This window comes from Gobius niger, assembly GCF_951799975.1.
Source record: "Gobius niger genome assembly, chromosome: 3".
In the NCBI taxonomy this organism is placed as follows: Eukaryota; Metazoa; Chordata; class Actinopteri; order Gobiiformes; family Gobiidae; genus Gobius; species Gobius niger.
In genome coordinates, this window is record NC_136854.1 from 7,456,753 (window position 1) to 7,474,787 (window position 18,035).

Sequence of the window (18,035 nt, forward strand, 5' to 3'; positions counted from 1 at the left end):
GAAGACAGGTGAGCGTGGCCAGGAGGGTTTTCATGTATTTTCATGAATTATCATTAATGTGCCTCAGTTGTTCAAATTCCTGGCTACATCACTTGGATTTGTCTGATCATTTCAGTGCTCAAATTGTTTTAACAAAAATAGCTTCTTATGCTCTATGTAGGCAGAGGAGTCAGGTTACTTCAAAAGAGGTTAAAGGCATCTCACAAAGTCTAGTTGGAGACTCGAGTTGCCGTTGGTCTTGGAGTAGGGCTGGGTGATATGAACCAAAAGTCATATTACGATATATTTAGGTTGAATATCGATATAGAATATATACACTGCGTTCCAAATTATTATGCAAATGACATTTTTCTAAGATTTTCTAAATTGTCAATTCTAATAAGAGTCAGCATAATTTTCAAGTCTTTAACTGGTAGAGGATTATTTAAATGTGGTGGAAAAAATGTCCTAGTGATAACAGTATTTTTTTCAAAAATAAATATAGTAAAAACCTCAAAATCCACTGTTCCATATTATTATGCAACTCATCGTTTCAATACATTTTAAAGCTTGTAATTAACTGAAAATGGTCATTTGTTGAATTTGTAGCATTAGGAGGCCATATTTACTGAAATCAAAAGCTATTTCAATCAAAAAAATATTAACAGGTCAAGTTATATTTTACCATAGGAGCCCTTGTGTGATAGCAGCTTCAAAATTCTTAAATCCATTAAACTTGTGCGTTTTTGTAGAGTTTCTGCTTGGATTTCTTTGCAGGATGTTAGAATAGCCTCCCAGAGCTGCCGTTTGGATGAAAACTGCCTCCCACCCTCATAGAAGTTTTTTTTGTTGAGGCTCCAAAGGTTCTCAATAGGGTTGAAGTGAGGGGAGGAGGGGGTCCACATCATGAGTTTCTCTCCTTTTATGCCCATAGCAGCCAGTGATGCAGAGGTATTCTTTACAGCAGGACATGGTGCGTTGTCATGCATGAAGAGTATCTTGTTAGGGAAAGCACGGCTCTTCATTTTGTAGCATAGAAGACAGTGGTCAGTCAGAAACTCCACATATTTTTCAAAGATCATTTTCACACCTTCAGGGAGCCTAAAAGGGCCTAAAGGGGCCGACCAGCTCTCTCCCTTATGATTTTGGTCCAAAACATGACTCCACCTCCTTGTTGACGTCGCAGCCTTGTTGGGACATTGTGGCCATTCACCAACTATCCACTACTCCATTGATCTGACCATCCAGGGCTACACGGCACTCATCAGTGAACAAGACTGTTTGAAAATGAGTCCTCATTTATTTCTGAGCCCGTTGCAGCCGTTTCTGTTCATGAACATTCAATTAACAGTTTAGGGGAGGCCCGGATAGAAGGTTTATGCACAACTGCAGCCTCTGGAGGGTCCTACACCTTGATGTTCGGGAGACTCCAGAGGCACCAGCAGCTTCAAATACCTGTATGCTGCTTTGTAGCATCTGTTCTCTTAATCTGATGTGTTTGTCTGGCAGAAACCGTCCATATTGTGCCATTATCTGCACAAACCGGAGTGTGCTCTGAATCATTCACAAATCTCTTATCAGTATGATGATTATGCTTAATCTTTCATGAAATATCGAAGGTTTTCATACCTAGACCAAGGCATTCAACTATTTCACGCTTTTCGTCAGCAGAAAGACCCTTTTTCTTTACCATATTGCTTGAAAATGATGATCTGCTTAATAAAGTGGAACACCCTTTTTCAGTAGCTTTTCCCTTAACTGGGCTTAACCTGAAAACTAATCATCCCAGGTCTCAGATTAATGTCAGTGATTTATAGAGCCACAAGACACAACACCATCCATGAGTTTCATCAATATTGTTTTTTTTTTTACCTTTTTGACACAAAAATCCAATTTGCATAATAATTTGGAACGCAGTGTATCCCAATATTTTTTCCGCAAAGTGAGAGCTGTGAAATGAAATGTTAAGTCAAAGTCAAATATGAGTAGTTTTATTGAAAACTCACTATAAAATGTAAACATAAACACTGTATAACAAAGCTCCATAAGGTGAACATTTAATTAAAAATATATATCTTGGATAAAAATAGCCTATAAAATAAAAAAGGTCAATCTTTTTCTGAGGGCAGCATTTATATATAAAGAGAAACAAATAAAGTGCTCAGTTTAAGATAAACTTTTTTTTAAAATTAGCTTGAGATTACCTGTTTCTTTATTGTAACTGTCTCTCACATTAAGTGTTATTTTGTCCATACCTTTCGCTCCTACGCCCTCTAGTGGTAAAGTAGAAGGAACAATTATTAAATTTTTTGGTTCCGCCCGACCTTAATTGCTTGCGCACTCAGCCAAGCCATGCTACAGCAGCAGCTACGTTTCAGCTCGTTCCCTGAATTAAAGGTGAAAGAAAAACCAAAGAAAACCAAAGAAACAACAAGGAGAAAGATATTGGAGATTTGTTTGTTTATTTAGTTAATAAATCACCAATTCGTATTTTAATATTTATTTTATATTTTTTAGAAGACAAATTAAGAGCTCATCGACATTTAGCCCCACGTGGAGGTCAGCTCACGAGGTTTGTCTTAAGTTTAACATGTTTATTTTATGGATTGTCAATTTTATGTTAATATTTGTTTGTTTTCTCATTTGTGCCCAGTTCTCACGGGTTGCCAAGGTTGTCAAGCCAATAAACCCTGTTTTTAACTACCTCGTGCCTATGCTAAATCCTTGAGGGTGCTACAGTGAGAACTCTTCTGCTGCGCATGGGTAGACGAGAAGGACGGTGTCGTGCCAGGGATGAGGGAGACCACAGCGCCTCCATGCACCATCCACTAGGCCTGATGCACATCGCCAAAGGACACAACTGCGGGAAGGCCAGGTTCCCCAAAAATGAATGTTGCTTCAAATAAAGGACTCATTAAGATAAATTCATGAAAAATCAGAGTCAGTTAAAGAGACTGCAATTTAGAAGAAGATTTTTAGGCCCGAGCCGGACGCAGTCTCGGCAAGGGACTATTGTTTTTGGGTGGTTTCTTCTTATTATTTTTTTTCTCCGGAAATGATCGCGTTTTTGACCCGCTGTACGTGGGCGAAAACTCACCAAAATTGGCGGAGGCATTGGGGCGGCGAAAAAATTTAGGGGAATGGACAAATTGGCCACGCCCACAACAAAATGGCTCTACAGCACCCCCTGGAAGCAGACCCCAATTTAAAAAAAACGTGCATTTTTGGGCGTAGGCCCGAATCCTTGGGCACAGTGAGAGGGGACATCAGGACAACCCCAAAACTCAATTGGAGCGCCACGCCCGCACGCACAGGGAGCCATTTTGGCTTGAAACCCGGACATCGTCTGAACTAATTTTACGTTTTAACGAACTAGTCCCTGGTTTTTCGTCGGATTTAGCTCACATTTGGCACAGTGCGTCTAGACATATTGAACTTCAATAATTGCCCAGCGTTTCTCATAACTGTTTCACCGTCTCCTCGTAACGGCGCGGCGAAAAACGCGTAGATTTCGCGTTGTTTTGAAGAAGGCTCACGCTCACAGGCATAAACCCACAGACCTCATATTCATGTCACTAATGCGCCACCTGAAACTGAACAGAATGCAGCCATTAATGTGTAGCCTGCTCCCAGGATAGCGCCCCCTAGCCATACCTTGAAAACTGCACTTTTGATTTTTTTTCATACAATGATGCCAGTATGTTCTAATCACTTTCACAAACCAATAAATATATTACATGTGTATGATATTTTCTAAGATGTGGGCGTGGCTTTGACTTTTATTTGGGACTCCATCTGGACCTGGCTTATGTTTCAACAAACTGGTCCCTGGTTTTTCAGCAGAATAAGCTCACACCTGGTTTAACAAACTCTCCAGACATGGGGCTCCAAAAAACATCCAGCTTTTTTTCACTCAGCCCCCCCCCTTTTCAAATGGCGCCCCCACATAAACACGTTTTTCCCTGTACATTTGACAACACCTCGCAGGCACGCGCTCTATCCAACCTGGATCATACTTGGCTGACAGAAGGCCACTTACGGTCTGATTCCATAGGGATCAAAAACTGCACAGTGCTCACCACTATAGCGCCCCTACCTATACCTTGAAAAATTTACTTTGTCCGATTTCCACGAAACTTTGCAGATGGATTCTACTCATTAAAACGAACCAAAAAATATATTACACCATGCCTCTATCTCGCTCCGTTCTCCGAGCCGGACGCAGTCTCGGCAAGGGACTATTGTTTTTGGGTGGTTTCTTATTAGGCCCGAGCCGGACGCAGTCTCGGCAAGGGACTATTGTTTTTTGGTGGTTTCTTATTATTATTTTTTTTCTCCGGAAATGATCACTTTTTGACCCGCTGAACGTGGGCGAAAACTCACCAAATTTGGCGGAGCCATTGGGGCAGCGAAAAAAATTTATGATCATGGACGAATTGGCCACGCCCACAACAAGATGGCTCCACAGCGCCCCCTGGAAGCGGACCCCAATTAAAAAAAACAGGTGCGTTTCTGGGCGTAGGCCCGAATCCTTGGGCACGGTGCAAGGGGACATCAGGACAACCCCAAAACTCAATTGGAGCGCCACGCACGCACAGGGAGGCGGCCATTTTGGCTTTGAATTGTCTTGTGTGGCTTGTAAGTGGCCCACCCATCCTCCGTGAAAATCGGCAGAGGTCTTGGCCTAGCAGCATGCTGGCCTCTGTCAGAGTTTCTCCTGAAATTCCCCAATTTTCCAAATTTCCCCCTTTCTTCACAAAAGCCACACTTTTGGACTCGTATGTATTTATACTACGCCTCTGTCACAGACAGAAGCTTTAATTTGGACGTTTTTGCCTCCAAATTCCATTTTTTCTCAACTGTACAATCACAGGAAGTTCAAATTGGCTGTTTCTTGTCCGTCTCTGTGTGTTCCTCGTACTACATGGGTCTCACCAAAATATTGCTTCTATATCGAGGGTGCTGCAGGGCTGGAACACCCTCTCAACCAATCTTTGGGCAGCCAGGAATTAACCCTAATTAAAAAATGATATATTATTTTCTAAACTGTAAATCCGTTTCCTGCAAACACACAAGTGCGGCTTCTCTCATGAGATTAATTTCGCATCCGCTGTATTGTTCACTCAGCCCAAGTAGCTTCATTGGTAGAACGCTGGATTAGTGTACAGGAGGTTGCTGGATCAAATCCCAACCTTGATTATCTTTTATTTCCTTTTTCTTTTGGACTCATCAGCTTCCGGGAAGAACATGAATCATGGCCTATGGTCCCACACTCATTAAAAACAGGGAAATAACCTCTCCTCCAGTGTGTTGCTGGAACCAAGTTTCAGCCTGAAATTATTTTTATTTTAACCGCACCTATGGTCCCACTCTCATGAAAAACGCTTTCAAAATATGCATCATGAAAGAGATAGACATGGGGGGATCGTAGGGCACATTAAAGACGAAAGACAAGAAGCAGACATTGCACAAAAACAAAGAGAGCTAGAAGCTAAGCGCAGAGAAGTACAGCGACTAGAAACAGTCAAGAAGCTTAAGGCAGCTATAGCACAGCAGCAAGTTTATGAACAAGACGAATGTTCAAGTCAAGAAATTTATGGCTTACTTCACAGTTCTGACAAGGAAAATGAAGTCAAGCACAAAAAATATGACACACCCATCAAACGGGGCTCCTCACCACAAAATGTGAGACCTCAAGAAGTAAACACAATCGACCTGGTCAAGGCATTTGCAGAGACTCTTAATGCAAGTGAAGCAACGTCTAACAGAGTTATGCAGAACAGTAAGGACACTCGCACATCCTCCATCACTCCAGTATGGGTGTCAGCTGAAAACAAGCCAGAGCATGAAGTTCTTGTGTACGCACTCCTTGATACACAGAGCGACACAACATTCATACTTGAAGAAACAGCAAAGGCTCTGCACACCACAAGTGAACCTGTTAAGCTAAAGCTTACTACAATGTCCTCAAGAAATCATGTAGTGTCCTGTCGCAAGCTCGCTGGTTTACAAGTACGAGGATTTCACTCAAACAATATCATTTCTCTACCAGTGACATACGCAAGAGAATTTATACCTGCCAATGTAGATCATATTCCAACCTCTGAAACTGCCACGGTATGGCCCCATCTCGAACACATCGCAAATGAGATTGCTCCACTGCAAAGTTGTGATGTTGGCCTTCTGATTGGCTACAACTGCCCTCAAGCACTTGCTCCACGTCAAGTTGTGCTTGGCAAAGGAAACGACACATTTGCACAAAAAACGGATCTGGGATGGAGTATAGTGGGATTCGGCAATCTAAGTCCTGATTACGGAGGTGCCTTTGGTACAAGTCACCAAGTCATTGTGAAGCAAGTTGTACCAGGCATTCCGCACTCTTCAAGCCTCACCAGCGAAGTTCATCATGTCTCCAAAACAGAGATAAAGGAAGTGGTTTCACCTGCGGATGTTATAAAAATGTCAAAGCCTGATCTGGTCCTGAAGGCTTCCAAGGATGTTGAGGTTTGCCAAGAAGATCTCAGATTTCTGACAAGCATGGAAGAAGACTTTAAGCACAAAAGAGATGGTCATTATCAGATATTCAAGAGTGGAAAGCCTAACCTACCAAATAACAAAGAAAGCCCCAATCCGCCTCTCAAACGCTTAAAAAGAAAGCTCAAAAAACCTAAACTTGCAGCCTTGATCTGGTTCAAGGATACTGATCTTCTCTCGCAAGGAAGTTGTGACCAGTGGTGAAACCAAGGTGGGAGAGCTCTCAAGCAGTGACTTGGGAGTTAAAAAGGTCCTAAAGACACAGGCTAAAGACCGAAGGTCATTTTTAGATCGCCTACACAACTTCTCTGACTGGTCACGGAGGATCCAACCCATTGCCAGATTCAAGCGCTTTATGAAAGGAGGAAATACTTACAAGCAAAGATCCTCTGGAGTAAGAAATCCACAAGAGAAAAGGGATGCAAGAATGAGGAAAGTGAAAATGAAGAGTGATCCAACCATGGATGAAAAGGGAAAACTCTACAAACTGGTCCATCAGGAGAGACCCATTCATGAGACAGTGGTCCTCTTGGAAGCAGGTTGATAATGCCCAACCTCACTCTGCCCAAAATATTAATAAATAGTTCATAAGTTGTTAAATAAAAAGTTGCATAAAAAGTAATTCATAAGCCATTCATTAGTTCATAAGCAAAGGTTGTTCTTTAAAAATCACAAGTGATTGGTGGGAGTATAACTGTCTCTCACATTAAGTGTTATTTTGTCCATATCTTTCGCTCCTACGCCCTAGTGGTAAAGTAGACGGAACAATTATTTAATTTTTTGGTTCCGTCCGACCTTAATTGCTTGCGCACACAGCTACGTTTCAGCTCGTTCCCTGAATTAAAGGTGAAAGAAAAACCAAAGAAAACCAAAGAAACAACAAGGAGAAAGATATTGGAAGTTTCTTTAGTTTGTTTACTTAGTTAATAAATCGCCAATTCGTATTTTAATATTTATTTTATATTTTTTAGAAGACAATTTAAGAGCTCATGGACATTTAGCCCCTCGTGGAGGTCAGCTCACGAGGTTTGTCTTAAGTTTAACATGTTTATTTTATGGATTGTCAATTTTATGTTAATATTTGTTTGTTTTCTTATTTGTTCTCACGGGTTGCCAAGGTTGTCAAGCCAATAAACCCTGTTTTTAACTACCTCGTGCCTATGCTATATCCTTGAGGGTGCTACATTTATGTTAACTTAATAGCATATCTGAATTTGAAATATCCCGATAAACGTGATATGGTTTAATCCCATATCTCACTTAAAAATATATCAATATATCTTAAATATCGATATGTCGCCCAGCCTTATCTTGGAGATGTTTTCCGATACGTCCCCTGGAGACTGCGCGAATACCATTTGTTGTCCTCAACCAGTGAGATCCCTGCAATGTCTCCGAGACATGTTGAAGATCTCAAAGAGACATAACGGTGACGGTGCAGAGAAGTCCTGCATGGCTCTAACAACTGTCTTATGAATAAGACAGATGTTTTCAGCCTGGACACTGCTGTGGGAAATGGAATTGATGCTGATCGCTGCTACAGCGGTGAGTCTGGTTTCCAGGCAAAGAATAAACCTCATCAGTGACTCGTATGGAGAGGCTTCCGCTCATGCAAAGGTAAGCATTCACATTACGTATTATTAAGTATTAAAGCTACTGCATTTTGTGGGGAATCATTACATTTGGGGATGTTTGGATTCACTTGTGTTGCTTATTTTGGGATAATTTATTAGTTTGGGTGATTAATAGCAATAAGCTACATCCACTTCTTCTTACAATGTCAAGTAATAGCCAAGCTACGTGATACTGAATATGTTGAATACATAAATATGCACTGGGGCGCTGGTTAGTTATGAATCGGTAGAGCAGGGGTAGGCAACGTCAGGCCCACGGGCCAAATCCGGCCCTCCTGCACAGAACCTCTGGCCCTCAAGATTATTTTGAGAAACATTATGCAAATAAGAGATCAAATTCCTTTTACAGTACTCTAACAATGCAAGAAATAGTGTCAGTATTTTAAAAATGCCCTGGCAGAATATCCCACTTGGTCCTACAGTACGTAACGTAAAACAGTGATTTTCAACTGGTGGGTCGGGACCCAAAAGTGGGTCGCGGAACCTTTTTCAGTGGGTTGCGAGTCTATAGGAAACTTTTTTTTCAATATTTTCCCTCTGAAACTGCATGGAATTTCAGATTTAAAGGCATATCTACTGCTTGCTCAATAAAAACACAATATTTTGTACGATATATGACAAATAAAGGTTTTATTTGGGTTATTTGGGCTCCAGGGGACGTCTCAAAAACATCTTTGTAGCCAGCAGCAACTCGAGTCTCCAACTAATCTCCAGCTAGTCTCTAGGCCGGTGAGATAGGTTCTTTCTATGCGCACAATCAATCCAAGTTGCGGAGACGTTGCGGGGACTGCCAGTTGCTGCAATCTCCGGAACATCTCTGCAATTCTCCTCCAGTGAGAGGAGCCCTATAGATTGCCTCTACTGGTTTTTCATGCATACATTATTTGAAGTTCAAAAACCTAAAATGTCAGTGCTTAAAAGAGCTTGGACAAAATTGTGTTACACATCTCAGTGTGACAGATACCTGCAGACTGGAGGAAAGCCTCCTGCTCCTCCCAAGCCGCAGCTCGGCCCCCAGTGTGGCCCCCAGTATGGGCCCCACGTTGGCCCCAGGAGCGTACGATCGGCTGTAGCCAGATGACTCGGCCTTCTCCCCGGCTCTGGGCATGTCTGTGTCACTGCCCTGGAGAGCACAGGTGATAAGAGCACAATGAGGTCGGGAATATGACCAACATGACACTCGGAGCTAATAAGGTCTATACTACTACTAACATGATGATATCAATGTTACATTTCTTTTTTTTTATTTTCATTAATTCATTTATTACAGGCAGCGACACAGAGGAGTACATGGTAGACAATAATCCACATAATTACATAGTATGAATAACAAGGCACTACGTGGTGTGGATATGAACTGAATTGTTTAAATTAACTTCAGTTGTGCTAAGCAGGCAAGTGTAGAGAGCAACTAACACATAGTCTGTTAGCCGCTCAGTAAAAGAATGACACTTTCGTAACAAATAATGAGTAAAAGTGTCTTCCATAACAATATTACTACAATATTATTGTAAAACAAAAAGCTGTTTCAGAGCAAGACTTCACAAAAATCACATTGGGATCACACCGACACTAAATTAGAACTAAATGAGAGTAAACCCAACCTTTTAACTGCTTAATTGTAATGTATTTTTTGTCTTGGACTTCAGCAACATTATTTTGGTTTCTTGCAATATTGCGTAGGCTAATACAGTAGTAAAAAAACAATTTGGCGATATATTGTGTGACCCTAACTGGCACAGGCAGCGTCTTTGACATGTAGAAGGCGCAAAACCAGCAAAAATGCACCCAACACTTCCTCCGCATGAACCTGACTGGATGTTGGTCCCTCTGTGCGCCCATGCCTCCCATGTGTTGACCACTCTGTACACTCACATGTGTCTGGACAGGCCTCCACTGAGCACACTCAGATCTGCACTGCAGTACCGTAGCAACAAAACACTTGGGGATGGCTGCAGTTGCTAGGCAACAGTGCTGTGTTGCTTCCAAGTGTGATTTGGTCGTTTAGAGGCAGATGTGAAAAGACCCAAATCTAACATTACCCAAAAACAAGGCAATACAGGCTCGTGCATAGACACATGTAAGTGAGGCCAGGTGACACTGTGCTCATATGGAGGACACTTAGGGACGTCACATGACCTGTCTCGTGTCCTCTATCCGACGTGCTTTGTGTTAAACTATATCAATGCAACAGCAGCACGCAGGCTGATAAGTCGGTGCTGCAAACTCCCAAGTATGTGCCCTTGGCCAAGATGGATATGCAGTATGTGACTGTATGGAACAGGAAGGGCATCATGCTTTTATTTTATTATTACAACTAGTGTAAACCCCTTAGCCTTTTGGTAGTATAACTCAAACTAAAGGTGGTGTGTATAACTCACCTTTATGTTTGATGCAGTTTTACTAAAGGCCAGCAGAGTTAAGTGCGTAATAGATCACAGAGGAACATCACGGAAATGTCCGTATAACGCATGTTGGAGTGTGGGCTGATGTTTTGAGGGAAGGTAACATGAACATGCAGGATTACTGAGATATATCCTGGTCTGGGTTATATACATGGTGGTTCACATGTTTTGCATCTACACGAATGGTTTATCTTTGGCCACACTGTGGAGCAGAGCAACAACAGCAACAGTTCTCACCTCATCTCCAGTCACCGACAGCACGCTGCGGCTCTTCTTCATCCTGATTGGCTCGTTCTGGGCCCCAGGGCGGAGCGTTCCGGAACCCAGGCAGCAAAGCAGATGGAGAGCCAGGACCGGAGAGGTCAAAGGTCGCAGCAAGGTCAAACTGGGGTCAGACCGGCTCTGGACCGGCCCCCATGGGTGCACACAGAGATCCCGGGTCCCTGCTCTCGACCCCAGAGGCCCCCAGTTAGCCTACTGTTAGCCTCATGTGCTTCACGCGGAAGAGGAAAGACAGGTTAAATCCATGTCAGAGCGCTGACGTCTCGCACTCAGAGGCCGCTACATGGTGTCGGCGAGTTAGCCAGACAGGCAAACGGTCGCTGCCAGTAGCCAACGCTCATCACTGTCCCAGGGCCTTGCTCCTTATCCAGCCTGGAGAGGAGAGCCCATGGTGCTGTCCCAATATCCAGCCCGTCCAGGGGGAGCGCCCAGGGAGCCCTCACATGTCCACAGCTATGTCCAAAACAAGATCCACACTGATCCACACAGGTCCTCGAAATGTCCACAGAAAGAGCCAGAGTTTGGTATGATCCACGAACAGCAGGTGGGCCTAGGCCTCTATCATGTTTGCAAAGTTCATGAATCCACAGATTAGTGACTGCAGGAGTCTCTTTCTTCAGCTGCTCTCAATCCTGTAACCAGACAAAGCAAAAGAGTTATTAAACTTCAAAACCACTGATCGTATTGATGATATTAGTGAAAACTTGAACTGAACACAAGTTACCAGGTTCAAGGTCAGCAGGAGAATCTAGAGAAAGAACAACTACACTTTCTCTGGGAAGTTGGGCTATCCATTCTACTACAAGGAAATACTTTTGGTAAGAGGTAAGAGCCTTCAATCGGGTATTTACTGCATGCTCAGCAACGTTGGTCCTTTGTAACTTGAAACAATGTATAGATTTAGAAAAGGACATATGATGTTACAAAATGTAGTTACACAAAATGCTGGTAGAGGGCGTATATTCCACTCCAATTTACGTGCTGAAGTGGTGTAGGCTTGCACTTTGCATTTAGACGGATGAAATATGTGAGAAAATATGAGTTTAAAAGTGTGACTTTATCTTGAATCTTGAATATTGTGATAACTACAGTATATCAAGGCAATATTTGACTAAAGTGTCATGGTAATGCTTGCTTGAAGAGCGTGAGAATAATTTTGTAAAATTAAACAAAGGTCTGGGGTTTGTCTTTACATATTTTCATCAGAAAGAGCTGACTTGGAAATACAGAATGACATATGAGCTAATGTGTCAAAATGTACAAGCTGGTGTTAGCTAACTGTAGCTTGTGCCTGTCACACTAGCCATTTCTGATGAAAAAGCAAAGACACAGGACACAGAGCCTTCTGTAAATCATACTTCCCACAAACAACCAAATCTTCAAAATAAGCTGTTTAAATATTGCACTGATTTATTTTCTCTTTACGGCGATATCTTCATATGCAGAAAGTATCTCTTACAGACACAAAATTTTCCTATCGAGTAACTAACAATATTACAAAAAATCTCATCTAATTTCTTGAACCCTAATTTCTTGGGGAGTTTTCCGATTTCTTTCACCACAAATAATATAATATAAAGAAGAAACCAATCTGAAAATTCTTATATCTACAGTAAAATGTAAAAAAAAAAAAAAAAAAAAAAAGCCCATAGCAAAAAAATGTATTAGATTTCTCTCATTTTATGTTTTCATCTAAAAATAAGTCCTTTTATGACAAAATATAACATAAAAAAATGTATGGCTTTATTTTGTTGACATATGATTTACAAAGACTTTTGCAGAGGGAATGTTGAATATCTTTTTTAGTTTGACAATACGCTGTTTATTTGTGGAAAAATCGTAAATATTATTAAAATATTATTTATATTTTATTTTATTTATAAAAAAAAAAAAAAAAAAAAAATCAGTCCGAAAAAATCTTACATACATGTATATTGTATGGACTTTTTTCTCAAAAAATGCATTTTGAGAAAACAGCTCTTGAAATGACAATTTCCCAAATAAATCTATGGAAAAACATTGAATCAGTGCAAAAATGTTATTGTGAAGATTTGACATTTGTTTGTTTCCAGGTGAAAGTTTATATGTTAAGAGACCATCCATCCATCCATTTTCTTTCGCTTTATCCAGGACCGGGTCGCGGGGGCAGCAGTCTCAGCAAAAATGCCCAGACTTCCCGATCCACGCACACCTCCTCCAGCTGTTCTGGGGGGACCCCGAGGCGACATCAGGCCAACTCGGAGACATAGTCCCACCAGCGTGCCCTGGGCCTTCCACGAGGCCTTGTCCCAATAGGACATGCCTGAACACCTCCCGCGGGAGGCGACCAGGAAGCATCCGAAACAGATGCCCGAGCCACCTCAGCTGCTCCTTTCAACGTGAAGGAGCAGCGACTCTACTCCAAGCTCCTCCCGGGTAACTGAGCTCCCCAAATTGGCCCAAAACCTGGAAATAAAAATAAAAAAGGGATATCGCTGAAAACTATAGGCTCTCTGTACCAGGAGGGTTCCAGGGTTAGGCTTGTGCCGTCAGCTTGGGGTGACAGTGGCTCAGTGGTTAGGGCATTTGTCCTTGAGTCCAAAAGTTTGGCAGTTCGACTCAAGCTCCGACAGGTGCATATTACCATTGTGTCCTTTGGCAAGACAGTTCACTTACATTGCTTCTGGCTATTGGGCAGCTGTGTGGCTAAGTAGCCCACCACCACCACCTGAAGCTGGATGAATATACAGTAAATAAATGGATAGATGGATGAATTGCTTTATAAATTCACCACAACTCAGCTCAAAGTGGCTACAGGTAATTTCCCTTTCCCCTTGTGTCAGGTGATTTGGTGGAATCCCAGCTGCAGCCTCTTTGCTTCCTGCTGTCCTGTAGGCTAAAATAGCCTGCAAAGGGGCATCATGAGAATACTGTAGGTACCTGCTGGAGTGGATTCATGCACTGCCATTGACAGTGTTTTTGCCGAAGTCTTGCAAAAATACATTAACAGCTAACATTTGTACAGTCTATCAGTCTATTCAATGTCTGCTGTGTAGATTTTTAAGCTAGTGCCTTTGAACTAATTATTCACCAGCTACAAAAACCTTAATGAAGCACTTCTTTTTGATTACCCCTGTTGTTGTAGCCGATCTGGAACCTTGTGGCCACATCTTGGTCAATTAGGCTCGCCCCCCTGCCAGCCGCAAATCCAATGCGTCTCCCTCCTGTGTGCGATCATGGGAGGAGGCACGACGCGCGGACACATGCCTGCTGCGGGGACACCTGCAGAGGACCGTCCGCTGCAACCTGTCGGAGAGGCCGCACAGATGAGCAGACGAGGGGGGACTCACCTTGAGGGGGACTGAGGTTGGCCCGCTTCTCTGCCGTCTCACCCTGTGTCCAGTGCCGGAGCAGACCGTGGAGACGAAGCTATATGCGCGTCGACCGAGCGCACACACACACGCACAAACAAACACACCTACACACACTCACACGGCGGATACCCCAGCCCAGTGCCTCCGTCTCCCTTCTGTCTGCCGTGCGCCCCCTGCCCAGCCACCGTGGTCTCCCCCGGGCCGCCTAGCCCCGCCCTCCCTCCCGTCCGCGTGCGTGCGTTCGTTCGTTCGCTGCGTGTCCTCTCTGCCATTCAAGGACACGGACCGTCCCCTCTCCTCTCCTCTCCTAGGCTCGTTCGAGATGAGCCAGACGAACGCAGTTTTGACAGCCGACTGCGGACACACGGTGCATGCTGGTTAGATTTCTGTCCGACTTGCTCCAGACAAGCTCTGATGTCACGGGCACGTGGGGCACGGAAAGATCGTGAGACCCCAACGAGACCAGCCGACTTGATCAGCCGCTGCATCTCTCTACAGGCTACTGCAGCGGCTCCATGGCCTCGTGCATGACGTGAAAACGGCACGCCCACCTGTTAGGCTCACACCAAGCGGGGAAAAAAACGCTTTCCTTAGCTCAGCTTGCTCTACTTCCTTTGCCAGCCCCCCTGCAAAACTATTTTTCCTAGGATAGTTGGTAAACGGTGGACATTCATTATCCAATCAGAGACTAATTTAAGACTAGGCACCAGCCCACTATCCTTAAGGTTAGTGGCTAGGGCAGGGTCAGGTTTGAGGTGAGGTTGATATATGTGTGACGTTTCACTCTCATGACTTGTGACTGGTTGATCTACCAACTATCCTAGGAAATATATACTCTCTTGAGTAGCACGTGGAGGTGGGGTTGGAGACGCAGCTGAAGCGCATGAGCCAATTTCGCACAGGTGTCTGTCAGATCTTGTTCTATGGTTGGTGGTCGCTGCCGGAAATGCCTCTGTAGTGCGCATAGCGCTGAAATTTTAACGCTAGTTGCTGCTCCGGCCGCCGGTATCTCGCCGCTCTCCTGTGTATTTCCGGAGGCTTCTTTCCGGTCGCCAGGTAGCATAGGGAATGAATGGAAGCTCGCTGCTCTCTTCTCTTCCACCGCTGTGAGTGTGAGCTCGGTGTCACACTGACAGCCCAGCGGCTGGATGTGAGTCTGCTGTGATCACAAACGTGCTCATGACCTCCCAAGACTTAAGATCTGAACAAATATGACTGAAACTATTTAAGTTGTGTATTGCCCCGACAATAGAGCTCATGTTTGAGGCTTTTTTATAAATGATTTGCCACTCATCTGTCCCGGTGTAAATTGCCAACTTTATGCGGACGATGCTGTTTTTTATGCACCCGCCAAGTCACCGGAACAGTCAGCGGAGATTCTGTCCAAATGTATGGCTGAGGTCTGTCAATGGCTCATTTAAAATCAGTTGGTGCTAAATTTAACAAAAACTGTATCAATGTGTTTTTCTATTAAAAGACAAAATGTAAAGCAACATTTTCTGATTAATTTGCAAAACAAAATTATAAAATCGGTAACAAATTTTAAATACCTTGGATTGGTCCTTGACCCCCAATTAAAATTTGACATCATCTAAAGAAAATATCGAAAACTATACAAAGCAACTTAAATTGTTTCAGACTTATTAGACACTATATTCCAAACCAGGCCGCTCTTTTGTACATGCATGCTATGATATTCTCACATATATCATACTGTATGACAGCATGGGCACAGGCCACGCCCTCAGCCACTAAACATATCAGGTCATTTATACAATCAAACTCTAAAGATCATGGACAAGAAGCCAATCCGCTTTCATCACTGCAATATTCTCAAGAATGATATATTGTTAAGCTTTGAAAGCTTTAGCGATTTATGTTTTCTCAAACTAACTTTCAAATGTCTAAATAATCTTGCACCTGAGTAGAGTGCGGATCGGGCCGTGTTTTTCTGTCCGAGCCCGGCCCTCGTCCGACAGAGCAGTGATCAAATCCGAACCGAGCCCGACAAGCATTAAGATATTTGTGTCCGAGTCCGACCGAGCCCGACACATTTAAAATCACAATATTTCCATAAGCTTAATGACACAGTAGGATACGATATTGTTTGTGTGGAAAAAGTCAGATTTTATCCATCAAAAGGCATTCGGAACTTCAACACAGATGAGCGGAGCACGCGCGGCCGCACGCACGCACGTACGCGGAGCAACAGTTTTACCTGTGCGGTCACTACACGTGTTTAGTTGTCACAGCAGTTCACAACTTCTTAAAAGCATTACTGCGTGCGCACTGCGCAGTGCATAAGCGGGTTTAAATGCCGCATCTTCTATGTATTTATTTATTTCGTTTTTTGACAAATGAACGCTTGCAATGCATGAAATGAAACAGACCCATTTTATTTTATTTTTTTATTATCGTTCTGATGTGTCCGAGTCCGACCCGTGCCCGAAAATAAGTTCTAAATATTTGTCCGAGTCCGACCGAGCCCGTCGGGTTCCGACGGGTCCCGTCGGACGTCGGACGGGTTGCAGCACTCTACACCTGAGCCACTCAGTTCATTTGTACAGAGACAAAACAGCAACAGAGTCACCAGAGGCTCCATCAATAATAACTGCATAGTTCCTTACCGCAAGACTGCATTTGGTCAGTCAGCCTTTACATATAAAACTGCAAAGTTATGGAACTCATTACCCACTGAACTTAAAACCATGACTGAGTTTAAAATGTTCACCTCTAGAGTTAAGTCTTGGCTGAAATCGAAACAGAATTGTACCCATTTGTAAATTTGTAAATAGCACTGAGTTTGTGTGTGTAAATGATTATATTTATTTATATATATTTTATATAGTGTATATAGGTAAGTTTTTAAGAAAAAAATGAAAATGTTAATTTTGTGTAGAAAGGCCCAACCAGGGACTGGAGTTGGAAATTAGCACTAGCTATACACTCTTTTTGCATCGCATCAGTAACAAGCTTGTTTCGTACTCTGTTGACTTGCAATGTCCCTGTCAAATAAATAAATAAATAAAGTACATTTTCAGAACAAACTCATGATTTAAAAGGAAACATTTTATTTCACAAACTTGAACAAACAAATAAATGGGAAAGTTTTCTCTAATGAAGAATGATGTCTCTGGAGTAAAGGAAACGGAGCAGGAGGTCAATAACTTTAATTTAGGATAAACTTGAAATGAACACACGATATCTGAACGAGACACTGGTGATCTGAGGCCAGTCTCGTTCTCTGCCTGTGGAGCAGTCGGCTGGACTTCAGACTTTTTTCTCTGCCTCCGTTGTGTCTCTCGCCGATCATCCAGGCGAGCCGCATATCACATGTGATCCGTTATTCATGTGATCGCAGTGATCTTGGCGCTTCGCCCGGCCATAGGAAGGTTGTCGGTTTGATCACCATATGGTTAATGTGCCATTGGGCAAGGTAGGCCAAGGCTAGGCCAGCTCATGATTGGATTACTGCAATGCACTGTATATTGGACTCAATCAGACCTCCATACACAGATTACAGCTTGCGCAAAATGCAGCTGCCCGGCTCCTCACCAACTCTTGCAAACATAACCATATCACACCTGTCCTTTACTCCCTGCATTGGCCACCGGTTCGTTTCAGAATCCAGTACAAACTTTTGCTTTTGGTTATCAGTTCCATCCATGGCCTCGCACCTGCTCAAGGTGGGCTGTAGCAGGTCCAAAACTCTGGAACTCATTGCCGATTGAGTTAAAATAAAGACTCACCTGTTTAGAAAGGCATTTCACAAGAAAGGCATATTATATGACTCTTTAAAATTGTATTTTTGTTGTGTAAAGTACTTTGGTACTAGAAATAAAACTTGA

The 18,035-nt window shown here is 43.0% G+C and overlaps 1 protein-coding gene across 1 annotated transcript in view; it reads right to left on the reverse strand.

Annotated features, from left to right (window-relative positions):
* Nucleotides 1–14,301, reverse strand: part of LOC306961006 (3',5'-cyclic-AMP phosphodiesterase 4C-like) — a gene marked incomplete at its 3' end in the record, with an annotated part of 49,664 nt that extends 35,363 nt beyond the window's left edge. The window contains exons 1-3 of the mRNA XM_079553615.1: nt 14,164–14,301; nt 10,790–11,466; nt 9,112–9,270 (exon numbers count right to left, since the gene is read on the reverse strand). Of these exons, the coding sequence (XP_079409741.1) occupies nt 9,112–9,270; nt 10,790–10,831 (201 nt within the window). The remainder of the gene's footprint in view (nt 1–9,111; nt 9,271–10,789; nt 11,467–14,163) is intronic.
* Between the last annotated feature and the right edge of the window lie 3,734 nt (nt 14,302–18,035).